At 68.1% G+C, this 12,624-nt stretch overlaps 1 protein-coding gene across 1 annotated transcript in view; it reads left to right on the top strand.

Annotated features, from left to right (window-relative positions):
• BAHCC1 (BAH domain and coiled-coil containing 1) overlaps window positions 1–12,624 on the top strand; it is a 45,937-nt gene that overhangs the window by 391 nt on the left and 32,922 nt on the right. The window contains 1 exon segment of the mRNA XM_079798606.1: window positions 3,381–3,771. Within this exon segment, the coding sequence (XP_079654732.1) occupies window positions 3,594–3,771 (178 nt within the window). The 5' untranslated portion in view covers window positions 3,381–3,593.

Raw genomic sequence — 12,624 nt, 5'->3', positions numbered from 1 at the left:
TCCTCCCTTTTAAAAAATCCGTTAGAATGTCGAGCAGGGTTATTTTTTTTTTTAAGATGGACAATCTATAAGAGCGATTTTTTTCCTCTGAAAAATTTTATCGATCGGTTTTAACCCCACCCCCCACCCCGTAACGCGTCCTTGCTTTGCTCTGAGCGCTTGTTGTCTCGATCGACACCCAGCATTAAAAATAAATAATCGCGACAGGACAGGGACCGGCAGGCTGGCTGCGTCCCACGCGAACCGCGCGGGCGGCCGCGGGCTGACAGTCGCCGAGGTCCCGGCCGCCGCCAACGCGCGCCGGCTCCGGTGGCACCACAAGCGAACCCCGATTGTTTGCCCCCCCCCCACCCTGTTCCCCTCCCCAGAGCAGTCCCGGTCGGCCCCTCCCGGCCGCTCCGTGGCGCAGGGAACCGGCCAGCTGGTGGTGGCCCAGGCCGCTGACCAGAGGGGCTTTACGGCTTGGTGCGGGGCGAGGATGGATGATGGCGAGATTTCCGGGTTTCGGTTTCCAGATCCTAATTCATGGGGGGGGGGGGGGGGGGCGGTGAGAATGGAGGAGGGAGCTGAGCAAGGCCAGCGCAGCGGGTCATTTTCGCGGCGCGCGATCCGGGCAGCGAGAGGGGCTCGGGCCACGGCCTGCGAGGCGGGGTCTGCCGGCCGGTGCGCCCTGGAGCGCGGGGGTACAGCGCGGACCCTCTCCCGGAACACCGGCGGGGGGCGGCCGTTTCGCAGGGAGCGGGTTCTTCGGCGGCGCCCGGCCTCCCGGGTGCGCCCGGCGCCAGCCCAGCCTGCAGGCCCCACGGCGCCCGCGCACCCGCAGACGGCGCCGGGGGAGCCCGCCCGAAAGGGGTCCCGGTCCTCGGCGGGAGGCCGGAGCGAGGGCGGGTTTTGAGGGGCGCGAGTTAAAATCAAAGCAAACCTAAGGGATCCCAATCCTCGGCCGCGCGAGCCACGAGAAGAAGGGACGGTCGGCTCTGGAGACCTCGCCCCGCCACCGGGTTCCGAGATTCGGTTCTTACAAAATGCCCTCGTCAGCGGTTCTCGGGCGGCGCTCCGGTTCCATGGGCCCAAGTCTCTGTCCTGTGCGGCGGCCTCTCGGGGTGGGGGGCGGGGGACTCGGACCCTGGGACCCGTGGGTGGCTGCTCCGGGCCTCCGCGGCCGCGCGCCCCGCCCGCTCCCAGCCCAGCTCCGGCTCCGCAGGCCTCGGCAGCCGCGCGCAGGCGGGCGGGGAGGCGCGGCGCGTCGTCTCTCCGGGAGCAAAGGACACAAAGGAAAGCCCCCCAGCCTGGCCCGCCTCGCAGCGGCGCAGAGGGCCGCCGTCATCCACCCCGTGTGCGGGGCGTCCCGCGGGCTGGCAGGAAGGGCCGTGCAGCCCGCGCCCCGCCCGCTGGAGGGGGGGAGTGAACAGTGCTGCAGGCGGCGGAGCCCGCGTCCCGAGAATCGGAGCAGCTCGCGCTCTCCGGACACTTTTGAAAAATTTTTATTGGAAACAAGGAATCTCACAAAAACAAAAGCGTGGCGCACACACGGGCCCCCCAGGCACGCAGCCCCTGCGGCCCTCGGCGCCTCCGAAGCCGTAGGTTCCCGGCCTCCCGCCCCTCTTTCTTTCCCTTTGTCCCGCCCGCGCCCCCGCGCCCGCCTCGCTGAGGCCCTGGCGGCCTGGCGCGCGCGGTGCAGGCCCGAGAGGCGGCGAGCCGAGTGGTTTGTTAGACCCGGGGCCGGAGCCGGCGATCCCAGAGGAGAGGGCGCCCCAAACCCCTTTGTGGGAAGTCGAGAGACAAAGAGGCCTCTTTGTGTAGGGCTCGTTTGTTTACAATGCAAAAGCTCTCCGAATAAATATTAAAAAAGCTTATCAGCTGAGCAAATATGTATTCACTTAATACATGATGTTTTCGGTTATAGATTAAATCAAACACAAAAACAGCCTGCAAATAAGACGTTGTAGCGCCCGCAGCACTCCATGTTGCGATTTAAAAAGGTCTTCGCGCAACAGGAAACCGCTTGACCGCCTGGTTGCGGCGGTGGGACGGCAGCAGACAGTCCGGGTTTTCTGCGGGGCTCCCCGCGAAGACCCCTGCCCGGCCCGCCGCCCTTTGTTGGCGGAGATAGGAAATAGGGCAGTGCGGGCTCAGGAGTGGGCACCACGCGCAACCCAAGAAGCCCACGTGGGCGCAGCGGCGTCCGTCCAGTTTGCTCCGCGCTCGGCGTCTGAAATTGTCCCCAATTTTAGTCCCGGAGTGGACTCCCCGCTTAGGGAGGGGGTGAGAGAGGAGGGAGGTGGGGGCATTTTTATGAGGCCCTTCCCGGAGATGGGGGTGAAGGACGGAAGCCCGGGGTCTGCCGGGACCCCGGCGGGGGCGAACGTTGCACTGAGCCCCACCGAGTCTCCGAGGGCCGAGCTGGGGGCGGCAGACCCCCAGGTCCACCGGCCGCCCGGCCGGCCTCGGGGAGACCCGCGCTAGCTCCTAGGCCCTGGGCGGGCGCCGAAGGCAGGAACCCCGCGGCTGCTTTGGGGCGCTGAGAGAGAGAATAATTTCTGACGCTCAAAGCGTCCCCTCCGCCCAAAGCCCCCAACCCGCCGAGGAAGACCCTGGCGGATTGGGTTGGGGGGCGGGGTGATGGTTCTGGCCTCGCCAGGAAGCTCCGGGCTCGGGGACCGCGGGCCGGGCGCTGCGGCGTGGGGGCCCCGGAGACGCGGGCGGAGGACGCGAAGCCGGGGGCTGGAGGGAGCTGGCCCGGGGTCCTGGCTCGGGGCCTGGTCCGGTCTGAGCGGGGGGGAGGGGGCGGTGAGTTCAAAAGAACGAACTGGAAAACGCATGGGGGGATGGGAAAGGGGAGAAACGGAAGGTTATAAAAAAAAAACTCTTGAGTTACAATCAATAAAATTACTCGCTTAATTAGCACGGTTCCTCGGCGAGGGGGATGCCGGGGAAGCTGGACTCGCCGCGAGGGCGAGGGAGCGCGAGCGGACCCCGTCCTTCCACGGAGACGCCTCTGGGCGGCGGGGGAGGGGAGAGGGTGTGCGCGCGAGTGTGTGTGTGAGTGTGTGCGCGCGTGATGGCTTCGCAGATTTGGGGTTTTATCACCCCGCGGAGCCAGCAGCCTTTTGCCGCGGCGCCCTCGCCGCAGGGACCCGCGGGGACGCGCAGGGGAAGCGGCGAGGGGTGCGCTGGGCTCCCCCGGGCTCCTCCGGGCCGAGCGTGGCCGGGCCGGTGCGTGTGCGCGCGGGGACCCGGGAGGCGGGTGGCCCAGCTCGCGTGCGTGCCGTGGGGAGACGCGCCGTGGGGCCTGGCCATGGCTCGGGGCCGCGGGGGGCTGGAGGGCGGGGAACGGGCCAAGCCCCCAGTGACCGAGGCTCCTCTGCTTCCCTCCGCAGACTATGGACCCACACGGCGGCCGCCGGCTCGGCGCACGGCCGCCCGCCGAGGAGCCCAGCCCGCCGGCCTGCTGACCGGCCCCGCCGCCGCCGCCGGTGACCCGAACGCCGCCTCCTGCGCGCCGCCCGCGCGCCGCCCGCGCACCGAGTCGCCCCCGGGCCCCGGCCGCGCTGCTCCCGGGAGGCGGCGGCGGGCCGGGGCCGGGGCCCGGCATGGATGGCCGCGACTTCGCGCCGCCGCCGCATCTGCTGTCGGAGCGCGGGAGCCTGGGCCACCGCAGCGCCGCGGCCGCCGCGCGCCTCGCCCCGGCCGGGCCCGCCGCGCAGCCCGCCGCGCACTTCCCGCCCGGAAAGTACTTCCCGTCGCCGCTGCCCATGGCCTCGCACACAGGTCAGTGCCGCCGGCGCGCGGAGAGGGCCCGCGGGGGGCACGGCCCTCTCTCCCGAGCCTCCGCCGAGGACCTTCGCTTTCACTTCCCGGCTCCGGCCACGGTGGCTGCCCGGGCGCGGAGCGAAGTCTCCGGCCCCCGCGGCCGTGGAGACGGATCCTCGCGGGTCAGCGTGGCCTTCCCGGGCGTCCTCTCCGCGGGGCCGCCCCGGGGCAGCCTGGCCTCCTGCGCCTCCCCCACCCTCTCCGCAGAACGAAAGCCCGCGGAAACCTCCCTCACAGCCCGGGACCTCCCGGGCCGGACCACGAGGCGCTTTCCGCGGGAACAGAACGGCTGTTGTGACTGGGGCGGGGGAAAGGGGGGCTGGGGCCGGGGGGGGGGGGGAGCGCGGGGCGCGCGGCGGCCTCGGGTTAGGCGGTGGCGCGGGGCGCGCGCTCCTGGGGCCGAGGTGTGAGCCGAGCGCGCCCGGTTCTGTGTAAAGCCGGGGAGTGTCGGGGCGAGAAGGGGCTGCAGGGATGCTTTTGCTTTAACAAGTGCCTCCGGGTCCTCCCGCTCCCGCCGGCGGCTCCGCGGGGGAGGCGCGGCCGCCGGGATTTCGGTGCAGGCGAGTTCAGAGGCGCTTTGCTCCAAGAGGAGAGAGGAGGGAACCCCTCCCGCGGGGCCGGGCCGGGCCGGGGCTGACCCAGGCCTCCCGAGCTGCCCCTCCCTGGGGGTGGGGAGTGGATTTCCCGGCGGAGCTCGGGGGTCCCGGAGGCCCCCGGCCGGCCCGAGTTGGCAGTGGGCGCCGGGGGACGCCGTGGTCACCCTGGAAGGCTGGCTTGGTTTTGGTGACAGTTTGTTGTAAACATCAGCGACGTTGGCCTCTTCGGGTTGTTAATTTGGCAGGAACCGTCCTTCTTGCTAGCTTGATGAACTGTGAATACTAATAAAATTATATCAGCCTTAATGGGATTACAATTAGTGTGTGGATTAAAACGGAGAGCGGCGGCGGCGGCGAGGAGGGGCCGTGTCGGAAGGAACCGCCAACAGGGAGAAAAACGTCCATTTCCTAAAAAGAGACAAAGACGGGACGTGGCTTCATGACCAGCGGGCTGTCAGCACCGACAGCGTGAGGAGGTTCAGAAAGTTCCGGGGGGAGCCGAGGGCCGGCCTCCGGGCTCGGGGAACCAGCGACAGGCGGAGGCCCGGCCCCGGATCCCGCCAGCGTCTCCCTCTTCCCCCTCCGGCTCCCTTCCTTCTTTTTCCTCCCCTGGATGTATAACTCGAAAGGGAGAAAGTGCTCGCCTGCGCCACTGGGGATTTAAAACCTCTGCCCGGCTGCCTCTGTGGTGGGGCAGACTCTCCTGCCCCTGCTCCTGCCCCTGCCCCGAGATGCTGCTCGCCCTGCTGGCCCAGACCCCGCTGGGGTCCGAGGGGGGGGGGCTCACGTGGCTGCAGGGACAGTGGCCAGCTTCCCCCTCAGCCCCTTCTGCTGGAGGCAGGCATGGAGGCTGAGCCTGCAGGTTGGGGGATGGGGAGGCAATGACTGCCTCTCCCCCTCCCCCCCACCCCCCTAGCCCTGCCCTCTGGCCTGGCAGGGACCAGCACCTTGAAAACAAGGGTCCGAAAAGCCCTCAGCACATAGGCTTTCTGGGTAGTGCACGGACAAGCCAGGGCCATCCCCTGGGGTGGCGTGGCGTGGCGTGGCTGGATTCCCCTCCCTATTCCCAGCCCCTGCCGCCTGGCCCGGTCCTGCTTCGCCGCCATTTCTCCTTGGGGGCCCTGTCTGCACGTGCAGGCACCACCGAGTCAGGTGGGAATGTGGCCGTGCGGCCCAAACCATTGTCTCGCTCATGGCACGTTTGACCACGTGGTTCTCGGAGCCCAGGCCGTGGAGGGTTTGGAGAAATGGGGTGGGTGCTGGCCTGGTCTGTGTCCTTGACCTTACGGCCTTCCCCGTAGGCAGGGTGCTCCAGAGGGCGCTGGAGGTCCCCTGGTCACCCTGGGGGGGGGGAGGGCCATGTGGCCCCTGCTCTGGGAGGTCGGTCCCACCCCCCGGGGACGAAGAGACCTATTGTGCTCGGCGACATTCAGCCCGTGTGTGCCGGGACGGGGTCTCCACCGAGGAGCATCTGCCACTGAAAACCCCGTGAAAGCGGAAGGTTGTGTCGGCTTCTGAAACTTAGCGACATCGTTGTTTTAAAAAAAGAATCTTACCCTCAGCCCCTTGGCGATGGATGGTCTGTATTTATCTGTGAGCTGGTGTAGAGAGAAGCAAGTATCACTAAGTTAAAAGTGAGGTTTTTTTTTTACATCTCGTGTCCGGATTTCCAAATGGCCAGTGAGGGTCCTTCCTGCCCCTCTCGGTGGCCGTGGCCGCTGCCCCTCCCTCCGCCGGCCGCTCCGAGCTTCCTTCCCTTGGCCGGGCCGGAGCTGGGGAGTGGGCTGCCGCCGGGAGACAGAGCCCCGGCTTCCGAGGACCCCTCCTCCCGCAGGGCCTGGGCCGGGCCGAGGGTCTCCACCCCGCCCGCCGCCTGTCCGCTCTCCCCGGTCCCCACCCGGTGCTCTCAGCACGGCGCCTGAGGGACCCCGGCGGCTCCTGCCGCGTCTCCAAAAATGAAAGTGCCCGTGGCTTTCTCATCGGACGCAGGGCTTTGCGGGGAAGAGCTGTTCAGTCGCCGCGTCGCCAAAAGGTGCGATTCAAGTGCTTGGAGCCCTGTTCCCAGCGCCGTGTCAGCGTCTGCGTCTGATGCAGATGGTCTGGAGGCAAAGCTGTGAAATCCAAGGGGGGAAAGGAGCATCCGCGAGGCCCCAGCCCCGGGTTCCATCAGCGCTGCTGCCTGGAGCGGTGGGGGATCCCCGAGCCTCTCGCTGGGTCCTGGGGGGAGCCGCACCCCCTCTCCCCGGGGTCCGCTCCCACCCCCCACCCTCCTCTGCGCTCCGAGGGGGCCAGCTTTGAGAATCGCCCGGAGAGGAAGGCGCCGGGAGGTGGGGGGCCATCCAGCAGGACGCTGTAGTCTGGCTGAAGGTGGGTCCTCCCCATCTCTCCTGCCCCCTTTGGGGTGTGAATGGCCTGGCCTGAAGCCAGGCGCCCTGGGCCCGGGTGTCGGCGTAAACAGGGGGCTCGTCCCCCCGAGGGTGACTGCAGGCTTCCCGCTCAGAAGGAAAAACGCAGCGGAGGGGGAAAAAGACAATTTCCTGGTGTGAAGAGACCCTATCAAAGGGTCCCCTCCCCCCTTCGGTATTTTTTGTGAAGGAAAAAAGTACATTTTCATAAATACCTCATTAGCTCGGCGAGTGTTTCTGCAACAGTTACCCACCCTAAGAGGTGCGAACAGAGTGACTTTCCTAAGACCCGGCCCGTCCTGCTCGTAAGTGACAGAACCAGACTTCAAAGCGGCCCCGCGCCCCGCGCCCCGCGCCCCGCCCGCCCGGGAATCCGGCGCGGCTCCCGGACCTGCCAGGCTGCGGCTGGCTCGCCCGCCCCCCCAAAGCCACTTTGGGAATGTGGGGTGTTTCTTCTCCGTGGGGCGTGTGCTGCCCCCCTGTCCGATGGCCCCTTTAAGGGTTTTCCTATAGGAACATCCAGGTCACGTGAGGAACAAGGCTCCTTCGCCGGCGAGGCAGGGAGTGGCCGGTGCCGCGCTCGCTCCTCGCCCCTGGAAACACCGCACCCCCACGGGCTCCCCGGTTATTCTTAGAAATCTCCCGCTCCCGCTGCGAGACAGGGTTCAGCAGCCGCACAGACAGGACACAACACACAGGAGGCTGTTAGCACAACATGGATGAGGCTAAAAATACCCCTCAGAAACACACATAAAAAAGCCAAACCCAACAACAGAACGAGCTAAAAATATTCCGGGCTTTGGCAAAGCGCGCCGAGTTAAATAAATTATACAAGAGCCATTCATGGGAGCGAGCTGACTTTCTCTCTTACGGGAACTTGGTTCAAGCTAATAAAAATAATAATTTACTAGCCACTGAGCTTTGCATGCGTTTAAATTTAATTGGTGGGGCTTCTGGCATTTGTCACTTCTTGGCGATTAGTGGGCTTGCCCTGGCCTGGGGCGGGGTGGGGAGGTGGCACCTGAGCTGTGGGCCCCTAGAAGCAGGGACCGTGTCCCCCCCGCCCCCGCACCCCGGGTTCCAGGGCCTAGGTGCCAGGGCCGGGTGCCCAGGAGGCGGCGGAGGAGAGAGGGTGGGCAAGGCAAGGCGATGTTAATTTGATAAATGATGCTACACCTTTAAGAGTGTGTTTGAACCATCAAGATACACTCCAGCAAGTTGATAGGATGTTCACTGTCAACTTACATATGTCATCGGAGCGGGCTGCGAGCAGCCGTCACGTGCGGGCCGGTGTGCGCGGCCTCGCTGGGGCCCCGGGTCGAACCTCTGTCCCCGGCGGGTGCTTCTCTCCCCTGGTGTCTGGGGGCAGCAGGTAGAGGAGGACGGGGCTCAGGGCACTGTGTTTCCTGCATCTTTCCTCCCGGGGAGTTCCCGGGTCTCCCCACCAAAATAAGAGCGCCAGGTGGCCGGCTCAGAAAAACCGCTGGCGTGCTCGGAGGCTGCAAGCCCGGTGCTGGCCGGCTGGGGTCCTCTCGGGCAGCGCATGCCCAAGTCCGGCCACTCCCCAGGAACGTCCCACTTCCTCCCTGGGACTGGGGGCAGGGTGAGCTGCCCTAGCTGCTCCTACAAAGGCCCGGGAAATCCCTGCAGGCCCTCCCAACTCCCAAAGGACTACACTTCCCAGAATGCCCCTGGTCCACCCCCAGAGTCTGAGCCTGGGAATTCCCAAGCCCAGATAGAGGTCAGCCAGTGCCACTGGGAATGAGTGCTTTGGGGGGTGGGGGATGGGGGGGGATGACCCTCTCCCTCCTGGAAGAGGCCCCAGCCCCGCCTGGCTTCCTCCCTACCATACATATCTGAATAGAGGCCCCAGCAGATGGGAGCTGCCCCCCCGCCCCAAACACACACACCCTGTGTGGCAGCTGCCCTGGTTGCTGTGGCCAGGGTCCCAGGGGGTTCCCGCCAGACCCCTGACCTCAGCCCACTGCAGTGCCTGCCCTCCTTCGGCGGCGCCTCCTCAGAGGGGCTGCCACCCTGTCCCGGAGCCGGCCTGGGGGAGGCGGGGACTCTGCCTGGGTGGCAGGACCGGTGTCTGCCCAGGGAGTCCCACGAGAAAGTCCAGCTCGGCCTTGGGGTGCCCCCTGCGCAGCCTCACACCCTCGGGGGGCAGTGGCTCCCTCTTCGTGGATGCGTGGTGACCGGCAGTGCCCATCCTGGTGCCTCGGGCCCCAAAAGACCCGACACCTCAGGACAGGGCCCCTCTGTAGGCAGCCGGGCTCACCCCCTCCCGCCGCCGCCGCATCCTGCCCGTGGGGGCCGCCCGCGTGGAGGGCCCTCCTGGGAGCCTCGGTCGTGCTGCCTCCGCCGCGCTGTCACCTCAGGGCTCCTGGGTGTGGGGCGCCCCCCCCCGCCCCCCCCCGGCTCCCTGGTCTCCCCGGCCCCCGGGGCTGCTCTGCTCCCACCGGGCACCGTGTTACGAGTAAACAGCAGGCCCAGGCAGCCTCCGTGTCCGGGAGAGGCCGCAGCCGGCTGCCGGCGTGGGGCGGCTCTGGCTCCGGGCTGCCCGCTGACGGTTTTATGGGCTAATACACCATTCAGATCACACGGGCCTGTTTGTCAGCGGCCGCCCTGTTGGTTGTGATGTATAACGTTACCGCCTCCCGGCCCGAGCAGCTGCCTCTGAGGGTGGGGATGGGTGCGGCCGGGCGTGGGCTCCGGGTGGGGGTGTGGGCCCGGCCCGGCAGCGGGGTCAGCTGGGTTTGCGGCGGGTGGGCCGGTGGGGAGCCTGGCCGCGGCCTCGAAGCCGCCACTGCTGTCCGGACACGCAGGTTGCAGAGGGGACCCGCCGGGGAGCCCTGTGCTGTGCTTTGTTTTCATCCTGACTCGGGGGGCTGTGGGGGAGGAGAGGGACAAACAGGTGGGTTGGGTTCCCTGCCCCCAGGCCCCCCCCCAGTCCCCCCAACAAAGAGTCCCGTGTCTTTAGATGCAGAGACCTTGGGTGCTGGGAAGGGGCCGTGTGTGTGCGCCGGGAGCCAGAGCCCCGGGGAGGCAGCCCCTCGGGGTGTAGGTCTTGGTTTTCCGCAGGAAATTTCCGGAAATGGTGGCGAGGGGACGGCGGAGGACGGGTGTGCTGCCCCAGAGGCCTCCACACAGCAGGCTCGGGCCCCAAAGGGCGGCTTGGGGGCAGCGTCCTCATGGGGCACCCCCTTCGGGGCGCCCCCCCCCCCCACGGGGAAGAGCGCCTTCTTGGTTGCTGGAACGAAGGACTGGACCTCCCAGGGCCGTCCTCCCAGGAGGCAGGGCTCGGGGCTCCCCTGCCTGTCCTGCAGGGGCTCCCTCTCCTGGGACCTCCACGGCAGCGGGGGGCGGGGGGCACCAGAGCCCCCGCACAGGCCAGGCGGGGTGGGGGGGGGAGAAGGAAGGCTGGGGATGGCCGGGCCGGTCCGCCCTGCAGCCTCGCCTCCAGGGCCAGAGGCCGTGCACCCTCCACCCGCTCGCTCACCCCGGCCTTGGAGCCCCCCTGCAGCCACTGGCCGCCTGCTGGAGTGGAGCCCCAGGTCCCAGGGGCCCTCGGGGCACAGCCAGGGTCCCTGCTCTGTCCCTTAGGGGCTCTGGGATGGCCCTCTGGGTCTCGGCTCCCATCTCTAAAAGGGCCACGCTCAGGCCCTGCTGGAGGGGCCACGGGGACCCCGTGCAGCCTTCTGGGTGGCGCCGCCCCCACCCCCCAGGCAGCGTGTCCGGCTGCACCGGGGCCAGGCTGTGCCCGGGCCTGTGTGTGTGTGTGGGGGGGGTGTGGGCTGTGCCTCAGGGGTCACGGTCCCTCGGCCCCTCGCTGCTTTCTGTCTTGGGGTCCTAAGGTCGAGGGTGACCACAGAATTAGGAGCCGGGGCCCGGCTCCTGCCCCCTGGCCCACTGTCTCTCCCCGGCCCGTGGGGCTGGGCTTCCGGGGCCTTAGGCGTGAGGTGGGGGTCAGCAGGGGTGTCTAGGGATTCTGGGGGGTTGACACCATGGGGATGGGTGGGACCAGGGCGCCCCCCCCAGAGGGGGCTCTGCCAGCCGCCCCTTCACCTTCAGGTCACCTCCGAGTGGGAGCACCCAGCCCTGAGCCCAGTGACCGGGGTCTCCCTCCGCCCTCTGCAGGGCTCACCCCTCTCCTCAGCCCCAGTCGCCCCCGCGGCGTGCCCTACAGAACCCTCCCTGCTCCCCCTTTTCCATACCCAAACCCTGATCCCAGGCAGGCACCAGCGCCCAGGCCTGTGGTCAGTGCAGGCCAATGGGAGTGAGGATCAGAGAGGACGGGGGCAGGGGAGATCCTGGGAGAAGGCGGGGGGGGGTCACTGTGACACCCCCATGCTGGCTCTGCCCTCTGCCCTCTGCCCTCTGCCCTCTGCCACGCAGATCCCGACGGAGCGGGGGCAGCAGGGACTGCGAGGCCAGCGCTGGCCTTCCCCCCTCCCCCCCCCCCCCCGGTCTGCTGGGAGGCCTGCGTGGGGTGCGGCGGCCCAGGTGGGGGCGGCCACAGCTGTGTGTCCTCTGCGGGCGGCTCAGATTTCAGGGCCTGCCACCCGCCCGCCCCGGGGGGCCCGCACCGGCCCCGGCCTCCCAGCCGTCACTCCTCTCCCCGCACAGCTCACGCCCTGCCCTGCCCTGCCCCTCGGGGTGGGTGCCTGGCACTCAGGGTGGCACGGGCCCCATCACTCCCCATGGGGCCTGGCAGGGGGTGGACGAGGTAAAGGCAAGACCTGGGCTCCTGCTGCGTCCTGGCCTCGGCGGGAGGGTGATGCGGGCCCAGTGCCCCTGGCCTGTGGCAGGGCCCTCTGTGGCCTCCGCGGGATGGAGGAGCCGGACTCCAGGGTCCCCCGTGGGGCACCTCACCTGTCCCGTGGCCTGCCACGTGCCACGGCCACGGCCGCCCGGACCGCGGGTCACCCAGGGCAGTCTGCCTGAAGCGGCCCCTTTCGGGGACTTTCTGCCTCCCTTTGGGTCTCCTAAAAATAAGCCGTTAATTTACTTTAAATTAATGTTAAAATTAAATCCAAATTAAATGGAATGCGTCTGTACGCCGGCTCTGACAGCCCTCACGTGTGAGGATGCGGGGGAATCAGAAAGGCTCGGGAGGTGCACGTGAGGCCCTCGGCCGTGAGAGCCGGGCAGGCTCGGTGACAAACACCCGGTGGAACCCGGGGCCGCCGCTGAGTGGACAGCCCTTAGGATCCAGCCGACGGCGCGGGCAGGGCGCAGGGACCGCCCGCCCACGGGCCCCGCAGTGTCACGGGCTGAGGCGGCCCGGCGGGCAGGGGGGGCTGGTTTCGGGGCGTGGGGAGCTGGGGTGCTCTGTGTCTGTCCGGCCGCTCCAGGCGGAGGACTGCGCGCTCACGCCCGGTGTCCTGACTCGTCTGCTCTGTTCCCTGCCTTGCTGACGCCCCCATGGCCCTCCCTTTACCTTCTGGAAGGTTCCTGTCTGCTCTGGGCTCCATGTCAGTGCTGCAGACCCCTCCCCCGCCCTTTGGTGTGCACCCGGGAGCTCGTGCTGCGTGACAGATCGTCCAAGCTCAGCCGCGGGGCGGGCGGGCGGGCGTTTATTACCTCCGTTTCCCTGGGCGGGAGTCGGGGTCACGGTGTCCCTGGGGCTGCCCGCCCCTCAGGCTGGCTGCAGGGGACCCCCTCCAAGCTCCCTCTCGACCCCCGGCCTCGCTGGCCAGAGACAAAGGCTGTTCCCCTCAGAGCCTGGCCGCCCTCTGCTGGGGGGGGGGGGCCCTGAGGCAGCTGTGGGCCTGCCCCCCCCAGGACAGGGCCGCCGGTGGGCGGTC

This window comes from Cnephaeus nilssonii (genome assembly GCF_951640355.1).
Source record: "Cnephaeus nilssonii genome assembly, chromosome: 19".
NCBI lineage: Eukaryota > Metazoa > Chordata > Mammalia > Chiroptera > Vespertilionidae > Cnephaeus > Cnephaeus nilssonii.
This window is presented reverse-complemented; position numbering and strand designations above follow the sequence as displayed.